General features: G+C 33.5%; 2 protein-coding genes across 3 annotated transcripts in view; one reads left to right on the top strand and one right to left on the bottom strand.

Annotated features, from left to right (window-relative positions):
* The window catches only part of LOC112051754 (uncharacterized), an 81,405-nt gene that overhangs the window by 42,202 nt on the left and 21,937 nt on the right, over positions 1-17,266 (bottom strand). For both annotated transcript variants that reach the window (XM_052889202.1, XM_052889201.1), the window contains 31 exons: positions 16,780-16,931; positions 16,434-16,542; positions 15,932-16,009; positions 15,730-15,851; positions 14,842-14,934; positions 13,907-14,065; positions 13,516-13,729; positions 13,293-13,441; positions 13,076-13,184; positions 12,920-12,997; positions 11,325-11,446; positions 10,920-11,012; positions 10,686-10,844; positions 10,186-10,399; positions 9,956-10,089; positions 9,779-9,887; positions 9,587-9,667; positions 9,386-9,507; positions 9,205-9,297; positions 8,459-8,617; positions 7,458-7,665; positions 7,242-7,378; positions 7,062-7,170; positions 6,902-6,979; positions 6,700-6,821; positions 5,881-5,973; positions 2,926-3,081; positions 2,176-2,389; positions 1,192-1,301; positions 684-792; positions 249-326 (listed from right to left, as the gene is read on the bottom strand). In XM_052889202.1, the coding sequence (XP_052745162.1) occupies positions 249-326; positions 684-792; positions 1,192-1,301; positions 2,176-2,389; positions 2,926-3,081; positions 5,881-5,973; positions 6,700-6,821; positions 6,902-6,979; positions 7,062-7,170; positions 7,242-7,378; positions 7,458-7,665; positions 8,459-8,617; positions 9,205-9,297; positions 9,386-9,507; positions 9,587-9,667; positions 9,779-9,887; positions 9,956-10,089; positions 10,186-10,399; positions 10,686-10,844; positions 10,920-11,012; positions 11,325-11,446; positions 12,920-12,997; positions 13,076-13,184; positions 13,293-13,441; positions 13,516-13,729; positions 13,907-14,065; positions 14,842-14,934; positions 15,730-15,851; positions 15,932-16,009; positions 16,434-16,542; positions 16,780-16,931 (3,963 nt within the window). The remainder of the gene's footprint in view (positions 1-248; positions 327-683; positions 793-1,191; positions 1,302-2,175; positions 2,390-2,925; positions 3,082-5,880; positions 5,974-6,699; positions 6,822-6,901; positions 6,980-7,061; positions 7,171-7,241; positions 7,379-7,457; positions 7,666-8,458; positions 8,618-9,204; positions 9,298-9,385; positions 9,508-9,586; positions 9,668-9,778; positions 9,888-9,955; positions 10,090-10,185; positions 10,400-10,685; positions 10,845-10,919; positions 11,013-11,324; positions 11,447-12,919; positions 12,998-13,075; positions 13,185-13,292; positions 13,442-13,515; positions 13,730-13,906; positions 14,066-14,841; positions 14,935-15,729; positions 15,852-15,931; positions 16,010-16,433; positions 16,543-16,779; positions 16,932-17,266) is intronic.
* Positions 3,584-5,863, top strand: LOC112051757 (serine protease inhibitor 3/4-like). The gene has a single exon (XM_024090535.2). It carries the CDS (start codon positions 3,959-3,961, stop codon positions 5,087-5,089), a length of 1,131 nt encoding a protein of 376 aa, XP_023946303.2. The 5' UTR covers positions 3,584-3,958; the 3' UTR covers positions 5,090-5,863.

Below are 17,266 nucleotides of genomic sequence, written 5' to 3'. Positions count from 1 at the left end.
GTATTATTTATTTTTAGATTCTATTACTCAGTGCTAAGTCATAAGCGAGAAGTTAAAAATATGGAAATCTTACACACGCAGAAGATAAATTTATTAGTATATATTATGTTTTTGCATTTTTGACCCTCTTTCAGTAATACACACCAATGTATGTGCTAAATGCTTGTCTGTACACCTAACTACTATAACCAAAGTTAAATCGTCTTTCAAAATTGGAAAGACTTGGGCAAAAGTTGTATTAAACTTACCTTTTATTATAGTTGGTGTGATACTAGCTATGGTATCGATGGAGCGAGTTGCAGTGTTGTAATCTGGTTTATCTTCATCTGTAAAACCAATTGTCTGTATTTTAACTAAAAATCCTAATCTAGGGTAGCAGGCAGGTAGGGCAGGGATAGGGTAGGGGTAGGGTAGGGTAGGAGTAAGGGTAGGAGTAGGGAAGGGTAGAGAGGAAGCGCACATTAGTCAAAGCGAAGCTTGACCGGGTCCACTAGTTGCTTATAATATCGAAATTGAATATTGTAGATTCAACATCTCCTGATTCTTTAGATATTCTTGATTCTTTGTTGATCGGATTAATCTGCTAGTAGAAAATAAATCAACTATTAGAGGTAGGGTAGGTGTAGAAGCGCAAATTAGTCAAAGCGAAGCTTAACCGGGTCCGCCAGTTGTATAATAAATACCTGCGGTAGCCATAACTAGGGACGCTATGGTGGAATTAAGACGCGCCAGTCTTTGTGACAGAGACCGTTTCATCGCTGGCAGTTCCGATTTATCTAATGGTTTCACTGGCTGTGAACAAAGTCAAATAATAATTGTTTATGTGATTGCTAAAAGTCATAAAATCTCAATGTTTTGTATGATAATGCATGTCACACAACGGCACGTAGCTCTGGAGTTTGAATCATAATAATGATGGCTTTGGGAAGCAGCAGGTAACAAAGATCCAAACCTTATACTTAAATAAGTAATATTTTTTCGGTAAATCATGTCTTTATTAACTTCGTGATTTCATCAGACATCGTTGAATATATTAATTTTTTGCTTAAGTATTTCATAACTATAAGAAATGCTATTGGTGATTATGATGGTGATGGTGATGATGATATTGATGATGATGGATGATGATGGAGAAGTTCATAACTTGCATAAGCTAGTATTAAACAAAAACGAACTAAATGTAACACTTACTGTGTTGTCTCTCAATGCTTTCTCTGCTTCGGCCATTGTCTTAGCAGCAGTCAGGGCTGTAGCTATGAACATGAGCCGTTGTGTCTCCGGGTGTTTTATTATGGAAGTACCTACAAAACGTACAATATGATGCTTATCTTAAGATAGAGAGAAGAAGACACATAGGTTAATAACTAACGAGGTAGTTCCTATCTCCAGTAGTAGGTGTGAACCGAAAACGGTAGAACGAAAAAGAGAGCAAGCTGTTGGTCTACAATGACATGTCTTTTAGTCTTCACGAGATATCTCGTAGCGCACATCTTAGGTCTACAGGCCCAAGCTCCATTATAAACGGGGTCTGTAGTGAGTTTTAATGAAATCTTTTTAGCAATAAAATTGAACCGAATTCAAAATCACAAAAATAAACTAAAAAGCGCAAAACAACATCTTATGCGCTACCTTCTGATCATTAATTAAAATTAAATTTTCATTTTAAAGCTGTTTCTGAAAGAACCACGCGAAAGAACTGTCTTTGAATACTAAAACTTCATGATTTACTTAAACGGCTTGAGATTAACTCAAGCCGTCATCACTGTATTTGCATCACTGTATTGGCTACGCCTTCAAAGTGATCAGAAGGTAGCACACACGATGTAATTTTTCGCTTTTTAGTTTTTTTTCAAGTTTTTCATTTTCCTGTTTTTAAGCATAGTGAACGAAAGGGCCACAGTATGGATAGATCCGTTATTTTCATTTTACCACAAAATTACTGAACTGATAAATGAGACCAATCTGGAAGTATACTCTTTTAAACAAAAGAACATTTTTCAAAATTGGTTAAGAAATGACGAAATTATGAGGTAACAAACATTAAAACAAAAACATACGCGTCGAATTGGGAAACTACTCCTTTTTTGAAGTCGGTTAAAAATATCAGGCTCCAACATATTGGGCCTGAAGTGGGTCACAAAAATAATAATTTTAACGAAATAGTAAAGACTATACCGTTAGTATCTTCACAAGCTTCCTTCAATTTATCCAAGGCGATTTGAACTAAATTCAAATCGCGACTCAGTTTGTCTGCCGTCCGCTGATGTTCTGGTGACTTTATCAATGGTTTCCACGAATCCTCCATTTTCATTAACTGATCAGAAAGTCGTTGGATCGCTGCTAATAAAGCTGTTCTGCAGCTAGCGTTTGCGATACTTGATGCTGTTACCTATAAAAATTATCATTTTAATTTTTTCTCATCATTAGCACATATTAAGAATGAGAGGGGTTAAGCTAAGTCAATCACGCTGGCCCAATGCGGATTGGCAGTTTTTACACAAGTAGCGAATTAAGAAAATTGTCAGGTATGTAGGTTTTCGAATTTAATTTTTCCACCGTTTGAGACATCATATTTAATTTCTTAAAATGCATATAAATGAAAAGTTACCCTGACATGTACATCAAATTACCGAATTCTAAACTACGCCTTCTAAATTGAAGGCAGAGGATATCCACTGAGCTATTCTCTGCAGATATCGGCATTACAAGTTTTATTTAATGAGATGTTAGTAAAAGGATTTGGTGACCGGTCAACATAGGCATCTAAAAAGACATGTAGCTTAGATTTTTCTTAGATGTTTTGATGCTTTTGAAAATAAGCGATAATAAACTAACAATTTAATACTGACAAGTGATACATCTGGATACAAATGAAATCTAAATCCTAAATATTTTTCTTAGTAGAAAATTTTTTTTAATGGTTACCTCAGCAGTTTTAAGCAATTGTTGTGCCGAATGTACAACTCTTTTTCCAACTTCATCAACCTTCTGGCCATCTCCTCCGACTGATTCCGCAAACTGATACGTGTGAGACAACATCCGGGAAATTTGTTCCACAGCAGATCGTGATAATACTGAAATCTACACAAAAAAAGGTAATTTCATTCTTTATTTCTTTAAAGAGACAATCAAAATGTTAATTTTGATCATATGGATCAAAATCTAAATTAGTATGAAGAATATTATTGTAAAATATAACAATCAGTAGAGAGTGCTTAACGAATTGGCGTGACTAGAAAGTAGGTTTATATACAAATTATTGTTAAGGCTGAATTTTTTTAAATATCGCTATAACGACTTCGTTTGCGGGAATTATTTCTTATTTGTCTTTATTATTTTTTATTTCGTATTGTCTTGTTTTATATTGAATTGCTCTTCTATCTATAAATCAAGTCATAGGTCAAGCTGACAATAATTATGTATCTGATAAACATTATTAATAGTAGAGGAGCCCACGATCCTAAAAGTGTACTTACTGAAGCGTCGTGGGATCTTAACAGATTTGTTAGATTAGATGATAGAAAAAATAAATTCTTAGATATAGTTTCCGCTTTCAGCGGTTGGAAAAAACTAAGACTTGAATAATAATTTTCATTATTTCGATTCTTTTTTCCGGATTGTTTTTCGTTTTTTTGGAATAACTTTCTGCAAAATAGTAAAAAAATTATCAACCGTGCTCATGGCTTGAAAACAGAAATACAATGGTTTCTATTTTGCTACTTTGTAACCCTCCAATATCCTTAGGTTCCCATAAATAGGCAGATGTTTCAAATGCAAACTTTTTAGTAAATTGGATTACACTTGGTGGAGGTTTCAATGGCATGAAAGGTAATCTGACACACTTGAGTGAATCCAAAAATCAGCTCGTCGGCTCCCCAGCTATAAAATATCGATTTTTAGATACATCAAAATAGTTCAGTTTATTTCTGCTTTCTGATAAAAGCGGTGCGCAAACACGATGCGAGTGCCAATAATTTTAATATTTTTCATAGCTGTTTCGTCTGGCGAATTAGATTTCTATTCAAAAGTGCGTAATTTTAGCACACAGCTATTGTATTACACCCAACTAGACACACCAGCTGATGTCGATGCCGACTTCTTCATATCACCATATACAGTTTGGTACTTTCTGATGATTATGGTATCGGAAACCGTAGGTGATACTCGAGAACAAATAACCAGGGCGCTCTCATTGGATGGCCGAAGTGATTATATGATAGAATTCAGGAATTTGACTAGAATAATCAAGAGTCGTACTATATTTGGTAACTATCTCTATTACGACGTGAATCTTAAAGTGCGCCCGGACGGTGTCAACAGATTAAGGGACTTGGGCTTTTTTACGGAACGTTTAAATTTTAAGAAACCAACGTTTAAAGAACCCATTGTGCCGAACATCGAAGATTTCGTCAATTCATCGATCATTATGAGCAATGCGATACATTTTACAGCGTCTTGGAAACATTCCCTCAAATCGAACTATAGTGTAATCGAAAATGGTTTCTTTGAAGCGATGTATCATGTGAGAGCGCATTTTCCTTCTGCAGATTTTGACTTTCTGAAGGCTTCGGTGACGGAATTGCCCTACAGTAACGATAAGTACAGCATGCTAATAATACGACCTCACAGCGGATACAACGTATCGCAAGTTTACGTCAAGCTCAAAGACGTTTCGTTGAAGGACATCGTTGCTAAACTTGAAAAGGACGCTCTTGAACACGGCTTGGTTGAGGTCGATGTGATGTTGCCGAGCATATCCGCCAATTCGCATGTAATTTTTAACAAACCTTTGGAGAATTTGGGCCTACTAGAAATATTCAATGGCAATTCAGCAAACTTCTACAATTTGGTGGAAGATGATATATATATTTCTGAAATCACGCAGGGCGTAGAGTTAACGTTTACTGAAGAACAAACGATCGTGTCCGCGACTATACCGTCGAAATCGGGCGGTCAACTGGACAAATGGAAGAAGATCGTCCCGTTAAAAAAGCCGTTTATTTCCTTTATAATGGAGAAATCTACAGGCACCATTCTCTTCGGTGGAGTTCACTCCAATAGTCTTGCGGTGCATAGCTGGTATACCTAAACATAGATCTTAAGGCACGCAAATTAAAAGGTATAGTCAGGTAAAAAATCTACATTCTCAGACATTCCTATTATTTATGCTACTAAGGCTTTAGAACCACCTAAATATTATTTACCTACTTATCAAATAAACGCTAGTCTAAACTAATAGGTTATAATGCATTTGAGTGTATCTTTGTTACGAATAGGCTCCGACCGATAAAAAAAACATCCTTCACCAATGGAACTATTTCTACGGGAATGGTAACTACAATGGTGACACCGCTGGAGGTTAAGTAGATGCAAAAAAAATATTTTTTTTTTTCAAATATACAACCAACTTCAAAAACACAAACGTACTGTTACGTTATTTGGATTTACTGATTAGTTTGAAAGTGATGCCAGGCCAATTATCTATTTAAGGCATATTATAAGTTTTCTCGGACATTGTTTTTCCAGAAACGGCTTAAAATAACACGGCTTGATACCGACTTCTGATCAGTGGGTAGTAAATAGTATATAAGTTATTTTTCGCTTTTTAGTTTCCTGCATAAGTTTGTAGTTCTACGCAAATATTCGAATTGAGAGCCTGCCTCGGTTTTGTGTCTGTTGAAGACAACGTCTCTTTACGCCGTCTATACGCCTTGGGATCTAATAAACTACGCAATAATTTTTAATGTGGTTTTCAACAGAATATAAAATCATTCAGAGTTCATACATAATTATTATAAAGAATGTGGTAATTCACGATTTACACCCTGTCGAACTCGCGGGTGTCTGTTTAGTATTAGTATTTTGTAAACATTCACTTACCTGCTCCTGTTTTTTGGGGTTTGTATGAGGGTTGAAGGTGTATATTAAACTGCCAGAAGATTTGGTGAATTTGGAAACTGCATCATTCATTTCCTGTATTGTACAATAATGGAGTTATTACAAAATAGTTTTTTTGACTACTTTTGGAAGTCTTTTGGGCTTTGATTGTAGTAGGAAGGTGTGTCGTTAAGCTTTTGACAGTAGACACTTGTATCAGACAATGCGTTGGTGTGTAAAAGTAAAATCGATGTTTCATGATTTCAACCACGATTTATAAGTAGCTCTTTGCCATAAAAATGCCGGTTTGTGTAGTAGAATGGCATAAAAAACAGTAACAACTTTTAGTTTACTGAAAGATCAATTCACGTTTAATTTGTAAGTATTTCTTACTTAATTATATCACATTTTATAATAAAAACCATATTTAAAAAGGTTCTTCAGCAAAAACAGTAATACATCGATCAATTAATTAAATATTCTGTGTAACGAATAGCAGCGATGTGTTTGTTTGTCTGTGTAAAAAATACACGTGTTTGTATTGCGAATGAAATTTATACTTGTGTGTAGTATCAGGACACGTACAATTATTTATTGGTGTCAAATATCTTCGATGTGTGAGTTTATCTCATCCCCTCAATAAACGACAGACAATTTAGTTGATTTTGGGTGCGATACAAGTCCATAGATGTTTGGTCACAACGAATCTTCATACACACAAACGCGTTTGGTCTGCCATCTGTTTACTATATTCAAAGCCAAACAGACTTCTCATATATTTATTATAGGAACAACATTGTATTTAATAAATTACTATTTTACCTTAACATCTCTCTTATCGGAATTTGATAAAAATCTTTGTGTTTCATTTAGAATTCCTTCTAGATTTTCTGCTACTCCTTTCCATGTCTCATCGTCCATAGATTCACGCAAACACTTTGTATCTAAAAATATTTTGTGAATAGAATTTCCTCATTAAAGCGTAAGCTTAGAGTTTTATACTACTATAATATAGGTGACTTACCATTTATTATGGCTGGAGTTAATTTACAAATATTATCGACTGCGATTTGAGCATTATCATAGTCAGGATAATCGTGATCTATAAAAGTAAAATGATAATTAAACTTTAATAGTTTACCTGAAATACAAATAAGAAAGTACAAAATCTGTGTATAAATTACCCGAAGTAGTTTGTAACAAAGTCACTATTGCTGCGTTCAAATCTGCAATTTTTTGTGACATACGATATTGAACTTCTGGGTTTGAAGAGGCAGTGCTGTTCTTGGATTTCTGAGAACGAAAAAAATTCATTAATTACATTTTGGCTGTTGGTATTGGCAACCTTTTAATTAAAATATTACCTTCAATACTGGTTTTTTCACTAATTCTTTTAATTGTTTATCAGCTTCACTCAGTACATTGTTAGCCGTGGATTTTGTAGCAATAAATTTCAGTTTTTTAGTTTCTGGCATATCAGGATTAGTAGACAAACGATTTCCTTTAATAAAAAAAAATATTAAATAATTAGAAAAAAAAACAGCGTGAAATGCTAATTATAATAAAATATTTATCAGTACCATCCTGGCATGCATTCCTTAAATTGTCCAGTACCATTTCAACAGATTTGATATTTTGGCTAAGCTGATTTCCAATTTCTCTTTGTTTATATTTATCCACGAAAGGTTTCCACGTATTTTCCAAATCACGTATTTGGGCAGAAAGACGGTCGATTGCTGAGAGGAGATTACCCCGACATCGCACATCTTCAAGGGTTGGAGATGTAATCTGAATAAAGACCAAATACTTTGTTATTTTTCACTTGTTACATGGCGGTGTTCTAATAAATTAGTTTTATTTATTTATTTATTCTTCTTATATACAATAAACTATTAAAAACATTAGTTATATTTTTTAATAAAAAGGAAACATTCCCAAAACTTAAAAGCCTGTATTGGCTGACTGAAACTGACAGACAGAAATCGAAATTTACTTCTTGAAACTTAATAAACTAAACTAAGTTAACTTAACTAAATAACAAAGAATATCCGTAATATCTAAAGTGAGAAAGAATACAATAAGGAACTTAAGCTAACTTATCCTAATAACTATACAATTCATACCCACGTGGAATGGTGGCAAGAATCGATCGATAGATCGATATCAACCCATATACGGCTCACTGCTGAGCTCGAGTCTCCTCTCAGAATGAGAGGGATTAGGCCAATAGTCCACCACGCTGGCCCAATGCGTATTGGCAGACTTCACACACGCAGAGAATTGAGAAATTCTATGGTGTACAGGTTTCCTCACGATGTTTTCCTTCACCGTTTGAGACACGTGATATTTAATTTCTTAAAATGCACACAACTGAAAAGTTGGAGGTGCATGCCCCGGACCGGATTCGAACCCACACCCTCCGGAATCGGAGGCAGAGGTCATATCCACTGGGCTATCACGGCTCTTAAGTGGTGGCAAGAATACTGGCTACATTTCCGCGCTGGACAGCCAGGTTGATCCTTTGCGCAAAAAATTAGTCAGCAAACAAAGTGTCTAAAGTTGAGTTAAGAATGAATGTTACCTCAGCAGTCTTCAGTAGTTGTTGTGCAGCATCAACGACCTTGACTCCATCGTCATCTAATTTGTTGCCATCCTCACCTCCAGCCGACTCCGCAAGTTGGTACACGTTGGACAACAACTGAGATGTTTCTTCCACAGCCGATTTTGCCGTGTCCAAAATCTACTCAACAAATATTTGAGAATTCAAATATAATGTCTAATTTAAAAATGAAATACTTATTCTCAAATATAACGTCTAATCTAATTATATAAAGCGGACGAGTACGTGTTTTTGTTCGTTTAATTTACACTACTAGTTGAAAAGTAACATTTCAGGACCTACACCCCTTTCATATTCTTAAATATTGATATTTGTAAAAGGAGTCGAAATAAAAAACACAGTAAAGAACTGTGTTTTTTATTTCGACTCCTTTTGCGTGAGTAGGTAAAGCACTGATATAGACAAATACAATGTTTTCGAGTATATAGAATTAGTACTCTCTGAAGTCTAAAAATAAGGTAATTTGTGATTTCAAACAAAAAAAATATTACTCAAGTTACTTTTTTAAAAATACACTGGGTCCTTTAGTAGAGCATCTTGGAGCATGCTGATGAGTGAAGCATAGTCCTCTTTTTTTTTTGTTTTAAAAAATAGTCCTATGGTAATGCATCTTTTTTTGAGAAGAGCTTTTAGAGCCCGTGTCAACTTGTTTGCTCAAGTTACACGAAAATAATACCGCGGGTGCAACTATTATTGAATAAACATACCTGTTTCTCTGTCTTGGGATTTTTATGACGGTTAAAAATGTAGGTTAGCTTTCCAGAAGATTTTGCAAATTTGGATGCGATATCATACATTTCCTAAAAGTTACAATAATGACCACAATTAATATTAAGAGAGTTTGATTTTTACATCACTTTTTGTAATGGACAAACTAAATTTATTTACCTTAGCATCGCCTTGTAGAGAATGAGAACACATTTCCTGTGTTGCAACTAGTAAAGATTTGAGGTGATCTGCTATTTCTTTCCATGCCTTATCTTCTACATTTTCATGTAAATATTCTGTATCTAAAGAAGCAAAATACAATTATAAATTATGCGATTTATCAATTTGCTGTCAACTAATACATAATAGAAATTATTTTACCTTTAATTAAAGCTGGAGTTAATTTGCAAACGTTATTGATTGCTGTTTCAGCAATGTCATAGTCGGACTTATTATTATGATCTACAAAGAAAAAGCAAAAGTCCATTATTCTTTATTTATTGTTATTTTTTTATAAATTAATGGAATTACCATTAAGAATCGAATCTAAACTTAAAGTATTGTAGAACTTACTAGAACTGGCTTGCATCAACGATGTAATTTCAGCATTTAACTCTGCTAGTTTTTTAGATATATGATGTTGAACTTTTGGATCTGTGTTAACAATATCACTTTTGGTTTTCTGAAAATAAAATAATTAATAATTTATCATTTTTCAAATTATAGCTACCGATGTATATATTTACTCACCTTTGATACAGGCTTTTTCATTAACTCATCTAAATGTGTGTCGGCTTCTTTTAGTGCTTTTATAACAGCTGATTTTGAATCCATAAACTTGTGTGTTTTTGCTACTTGCGTTTCAGAAGACATAGATTTGCCATCTTTAAAAGTAAAAAAATTAATTATTTAAGAAAAGTAGCTTCGTAATTCAGAATACGGAATAATTTAGAAAAATAATAGAATAAATGAACATTTACCATCATCATACAGGCAAGCCTGTCTTAAATTGTCTAACACTGTTTTTAATGATTTCAATTCATCCTTAAGCTGATTTTCAATTTGACGATGTTTAGGTTTATCTACTACTGGCTTCCATGAATTTTCTAGATCACGTAGTTGTCTAGAAAGGCGGTCGATTGCTGAGAGGAGAGCATCACGACAGCGGGTGTCAGCGATACTTGGAGCAGTTATCTAAGTAAAAAAAAATAATAATTAATAAAATAATTAATAATTGACTCTACTTTTCTTTTTTTACTTTTAACTTAGTTGCAAAATTATAGTTTTATAAAATTGCTAGTTTTCTGCAAAACCATAATTTTGATAGATTTATCAATAAAAGCTATCAAATCAGATCAGATTGCCTTGTCCTTGGTCAACATAGTCCCTTTCTCTGATTTAATATTGAGACAGGGATTAAATGTAAAAATAATAACTGGCATATTGAGGATAAGTTGAAATTAATAAAATGGATCGTTACCTCAGCAGTCTTCAGTAGTTGTTGTACAACATCAACAACCTTAACTCCAGCGTCATCCAGCTTGTTGCCATCCTCGCCTCCAACCGATTCCGCAAGTTGGTACACATCGGACAACATTTGTGATGATTCTTCGACCGCTGATCTTGCCAATTGTAATATCTACTCAAAAATGGTTGCATTATGAGATTTTTCAATAAATACTATAATTTTTAAGAAATATAAACTGTACCGTACCTGTCCCTCTCTTTTAGGGTTTTTGCGAGGGTTGAAAATATAAGTTAGTTTCCCAGAAGACTTTGCATACTTAGATGCTGCATCATACATTTCCTAAAAGTTACAATATTTCATTTTGAATAACTCAGGCTTTTACCATCAGAGAAACTTTGATTATGTTTAAAGTTTATCTACTTTAGGAAGTCTGTTTGGCTTTCGATGTGTTTGTATACTATTGTGTGTGTAACATGTACAGGCAAGCGTTTGATAGTGTACAGACATCAAATGAAAACATGAATTTGAAGGAACGTTCTTTACCAAATCAAACGTTCAGCTTATAATTCATATAAATATAAACGCATTTAGTTAGTCACATTACCACTGCATCCAAAACCAAACGAACTTTCCGTAATAGATTAGTAATACCTTAACATCGCCCTCTGTAGAGTTAGAACAAACATCTCGTGTTGCATCTAGTACAGATTTCAGTTGGTCTGTTATTTCTTTCCATGATTTATCCTCTGTAGTTCCATGTAATTGTTCCGTATCTACAAAAATATTGAAGTAAAAGTTAAGTATGTATGTATTTTATCGAAAGGACAATGGTCTGGTGTTTGTTGATAGAATTCATAAGCGTCTACTAATGTAAACTATTACAGTTTGTAGAAAATAATTTATTTAATTTTTTTAAACAGAGAAAAAGCTCCAATTAAGTCCAAAAACTAAAATATATTCACATCAATTACATTTAAATAATTGAGTATGGCAACCATACTATTTATACGAATATTGCATATATCGGACAACTAGGGACGCGCACGATACCGAAAAGCCAGTATCGAATCGAATAAAATATCGTCATTGAACTACACGTATTCAATGACATCAGTTTAATTTCAGTAGAACAAACATATAAACTAATATTTATGCCGAATTAATATAATTATTTTGAAATATATATAAAATATTTTGATTTTCAAACAAGTAATAGTAATTAATTTAAATGCAATAGGTACACCTATTTAATTTAAATTACTTATTTCTAATCATGACAAAATACTGCTAAAGTTCACTCTTACTTGGCGGCATTTTACATTTAAGTAATAAAATAAACAAAATATAATAGTCAAACATGTTAATAACAATTATTACCAACAGTAAGCCATATGATATATTTTAATAATCAAAGGAAAGGAACAAGTGTTTACAAACGTATTTATTGTATAAGTATGTTCGACATGATTTTAAATAAAGGTAAAACGTAAGTAAAAATAGTAAGTAATTTCCTGAAGATTACTTATTGATTACAAAAATAACAGTATCGAAAGGAGATCGATAATCATTAATCGATACTATAAAGTATCGATACTTTTACGTGTTCCTATGACAAGTCATGCACTAACAATTCAACTGTGAACTGTCAGTCAGTTATCACATCGCGTCGTAATTTCGTTGTTTGCGTACTTAAGCGTCTTGTAAATCTTGTTGCATTTTTCCGATACTTATGATTTTCTGTACCTACATTCTTTTTTAACGACAGCTTATGTTTATGGACACCGATTCTCCCGCTAAACTACTGACTTAAAACACTATTGTATTTTAATACAATATGTGGAATTTATTCCACGTTGGTTTTTAGATTTAATTAGGAAGGTTCATTTTTATAAAGTATGTATATTATCCATGTCTAAGAGCAAAATGGGGATCAAACCTACTTTTTATGTTCTTCGATCGAACCCAAATACCCGGCTTCATAATCATGGAATACTTAAGACTTCAATTTAAAAAGTAGGTCTCTATTCGTTGTTGACAAAACATAACCTCTAAAACTTCAAACATAAATATCTCGAATTCCAGACTTCACATAATATTAAACCATAACAATAAATTGTTAAGAAAATAATTATCTATCATTTTATATTTTTTTCATTCATAGACGCTTGAAAAAAATGTCAGCAAAAATTTGTTTGGAAATAGACCATTGTCCTTTTAGTCTCAAAATAAAATATGGTAATTCTTACCCTTTATTATGGCTGGAATTATATTAATAATATTATTGATTGCCATTTCTGCATTGATATAATCAGGATTATCATAATCTACAAAAAAAATAGCAGTTAACCTTAAGACGTATCAGTATAATATAAATACAAAATGCCATAGTATAGTTATGTTACCAGAACAAGCTTGCAATAAAGATGCAATAGTTGCATTCAACTCGGCTAATTTTTCTAACAAACGTCGACGCACTTCAGGCAATGTCTTAGTTATGTCATCCTTGGATTTCTGCACACGTTGAAACATTTATGAATTAGAATACCTATTATCTTTTGAAATATTAAATTAATTTGCCATTACCATTTTTAAAATAAATAATATTATATATTTTTTTACCTGTCTAACAGGCTTGTTTATTAAATCATCCAATAGGTTATCAGCATCCGTCAGAGTATGTATAAGAGATGATTTTGAAGTAATAAACTTGAGTTTATTTCTTTCTTGCATTTCGCTTGTTACCTCAGAAGATTCAGAGTTATCATTTTCTGTAAAAATATGTGGATTGAACAAATATGTAAAAAAGAACTTGCTAATACAAACAATAATTTTACATATTTACCAGAAGATTCTTGACACACATCTTTTAAATTGTTAAGAGCCATTTGAACTGATTTTAATTCGTGTTTCAGTTGATTTCCAATTTTACGATGTTTTGGTTCGTTTACAAAAGGTGTCCATGATTTTTCTAAATCTTGTAATTCACCTAAAAGGCGGTTGATGGCTGATAGTAGAGTGTCTCGACAATGTTTATTGTTAATGCTTGAAGCTGTAATCTAAAGAAGTCGACATGTAAACATGGTTTGCATAAATGTTCATAAAGATGAAAATTTGCTATAAAAATTAAGCTTTTATAGATTTTTTTTCGTTTCGTAAACTCTTATAACAAAACAATTCTGGCTAAAACATGATTTTTTTTGCTAAACTGCAAATAAATGCCTGGATGGGGTTACCTCAGCAGTCTTTACTAATTGTTCTGCTGTATCAACAATACGAGCTCCAGCGTCGTCCATCTTGTTTCCGTTATCCCCTCCAACCGATTCCGCAAGTTGGTACACGTAAGACAACAACTGAGAGGTTTCCTCGACCGCTGATGTTGCTTTATCTGCAATCTTACCAAAAACCCTTATGTTTAATTCGATTGCAAAAACAGCATTAATAAGTCCTCGTCGTCGTTATCAATCCATATTCGCCTCACTGCGCTCGACTCTCCTCTCAGAATGAGATTGGTTAGGAAAATAGTTCACCACGTTGGTTGAATGCGGATCGGCAGACTTTACAAACGCAGAGAATTAAGAAAATGCTCTGGTATGCAGGTTTTCTCACGATGTTTTCCTTCACCTTTTGAGACACTTGATATTTAATTTCTTCCAGGACTAGATTCGAATTCTTACCCTTCGGAATCGGAGGCAGAGGTCATATCTACTGGCCTATCACGGCTAATTTATATATTTACCAAGTAAGTCTGTAAGGACCAGATTATATAATTTTTTTTAATTTTATCTTCAATGCTATACAGGATAGCGTTTGGCTGCAATCACGTCTGTAGGTAGGCGTAATATTCGAAGTTTTATACAATAATATTGTATAAATCAGACTCATCTGACTGGAACACTGCAAATTACAGAGTGACTAAGGAATTCCTTACTGAAAGACTGAGGAAAACTACTCGCAATATATTTTACGTACATAAAAGTACGTACTAAGTTTGGTATAAAACACTTTTCATCCAATAAACAGATGGTTAAAAGCCGTTTTTAATACGGATCTTGAAGGGGGGTTTAGGTCGTACTTTCCTGGACGATCTCTGGTGTAAATAGCCAAATATTACTTATAATATAAGAAACTTGATATCGTCTAATCCAAGAATGATATAATAAATAAATACCTGTTCCTCTTTCTTAGGATTTTTGCGAGGGTTGAATATGTAAGTCAGCTTGGCAGAAGATTTTGCGAACTTCGATGCCGCGTCATTCAATTCCTGAATGTTACAAAATTGTAATTTCAGCAATATTATCTTTTTTAATACCAAAGTAAATTCCAGGTAAAGGTAAAGTCAGACTTTCATCGAATACACTGAAGGTTCGTTTCATTAAAGAATGTTCCTTCAGTTTTAAACATCAATGCGCTATCTATCAGCTGTCTACTGTTACGCTTGTTTATATACCTCACCACAACATCTAACGACATACTCCCAATATTAGACAAAATATATACCAACTAGCCGACGCCCGTTACTTCGTCCGCGTGAAACTCGATGTAGACTTTCAACTACCCCTACCCTACCCCTACCCTATTTCTACCTACCCTAACCCTACCCTACCCCTACCCCAAATAAAAATTTTTAAATAAAAAAATGATTGTTGTGCCTCATTCGACATAGATAGGTATATATATATAATATATATATATAGTGTGTGCAGACTTTTTTGTAGATGTTTATAAGATCTACAATTAATTAGAACATTTTATGGTTCTATCTTTTATAGTTTAGGCAGCGTACGCAAAATAAGTCACTTTTCTAGAAGATTTTTTACATCTTGTGTCCAAAAAACCCAAATATCCTACGGAACCCCATTTTTTCCTAAATAAAATTTAGCCTATGTTACTTGCGGATAATGTAGCTTTCGAATGGTGAAAGAATTTTTAAAATCGGTCCAGTAGTTTTTGAGCCTATTCCATTACAAACAAACAAACAAACAAACAAACATACAACAAAGTTTTCCTCTTTATAATATTAGTATAGATATGATATCAAAAGTATTATATTATTTACCTTCGCATCACCCTCTGGTGAATCAGAACAAATGCCTTGTGTTGCATCTAAAATTGCTCTAAGATGTTCTAGTATGTCATTCCATGAATTATCGTCCACATGTCCACGCATACATTCGGTATCTAAAACAATAATTGAATAACAAATCAATACTTACTTATCAAAAAGAAATTCCTTAACAACTATATCTATAAGTTCTTACCTCTTATTACCTCTGGTGTCAATTTACAAATTTCATTTATTGCCATTTGCGCATTTTGGTAATCTGGATTATGTTTATCTAAAAATATAAACGGTGGTTAAGATTCATTCAATAAAATAAGAAAGAAAGAAAGGTAAAAAGATTCAGAGAGCATTCTAAGGATTAACCGTGTGGTTGACTCTGAACTCCGAGCGGATCCGGCGACTTGTACCAAGTATGCCTAGTGTGCGACTAACGACAAAATACGTTAACCATGGCGGTGGAGTAGTCCTATCCCAGGCCCATCACTTTGGGGCTTTACGATAGACGTCGTTTGGTTGCATGCTAAGCCTAGTGTAGGTAAGGAGTCACTTTAACGACGCGCGTTAACAATCACCGTAACCGCTCCTGTTTCTCTTCTTGCCCAACCAAATTTGGTAAGATCCAACAAGAGCACCTTTGGATACCCGTTCCAAACAAAGTTAAGCATATCTAGTAAGAAATAAAATTAAAAGAAAATTACCCAAATTATATTGCAAAAACTTTGCAATTGCTGCATTCAACTCAGCGAGTTTATCAGCGATACGACGTGGAACTTCAAGATTTACATCATTATTTTCCTTGTCAAAATTCTGAAAGGTTTTATAAATTTTATAATTTTGTTTTGCATTTAAAATTTCAGACACTATATTGTAAATAAAGTTTTTGAGTCATCGAATATTGTTTAATAAGTTACTAGTTATATGAATAGTAATCACTATTTTCTCTGACATAATTGTATTTCTCATATTTTATGTTTTTTTTTCATTTATTGCTGTCTTGTTTGTATTCAACAATGTATCTATTTACAGGTATTGGAATGTAATTACCTTGTCATTGGGCTTGTTCATTATATCATCTAAATGTTTATCAGCGTCGGTCAGAGCATTTCTGGCAACTGTTTTTGACGCAATGAATTTAAGTCTTTGTATTTTTTGCTGCTCATTCTCACTTGTTTCAACAGGTATTACATCACTTTCATCTATAAAAGTGAGATAAAGTACATCACCTATTAATACAACAAAACTTGCTTAGGCCTGCAAAGGAAAATGTCTTACAAAGTGCCGCCCTGCGACCATGGACCAGCGACCATGGATCTGAGCCTCATGTGACTGCATTACACCGGCAACCATGTTTTTCAGTTTCTTTTTTGCCTTTCACAGCAATGTTGTTTTGCGAACTAAGCATGGCGGTAGTATTGTATAGTACTAGTAGTACCAGCACGAACTATGTCACAAAAAGCTCAACTAAAAATAATCATATTCATGTCTAAGCCATTAAACTGATTTTATAAATTCTTACACCAATGAAAAGCTG

The sequence above is a fragment of the Bicyclus anynana genome, chromosome 25, assembly GCF_947172395.1.
Source record: "Bicyclus anynana chromosome 25, ilBicAnyn1.1, whole genome shotgun sequence".
Lineage (NCBI taxonomy): Eukaryota > Metazoa > Arthropoda > Insecta > Lepidoptera > Nymphalidae > Bicyclus > Bicyclus anynana.
This window is presented reverse-complemented; position numbering and strand designations above follow the sequence as displayed.

What these genes read in the sequence shown, in the direction of transcription:
- LOC112051757 (XM_024090535.2), top strand. Translation starts at nt 3,959, where the DNA reads ATGCGAGTGCCAATAATTTTAATATTTTTCATAGCTGTTTCGTCTGGC.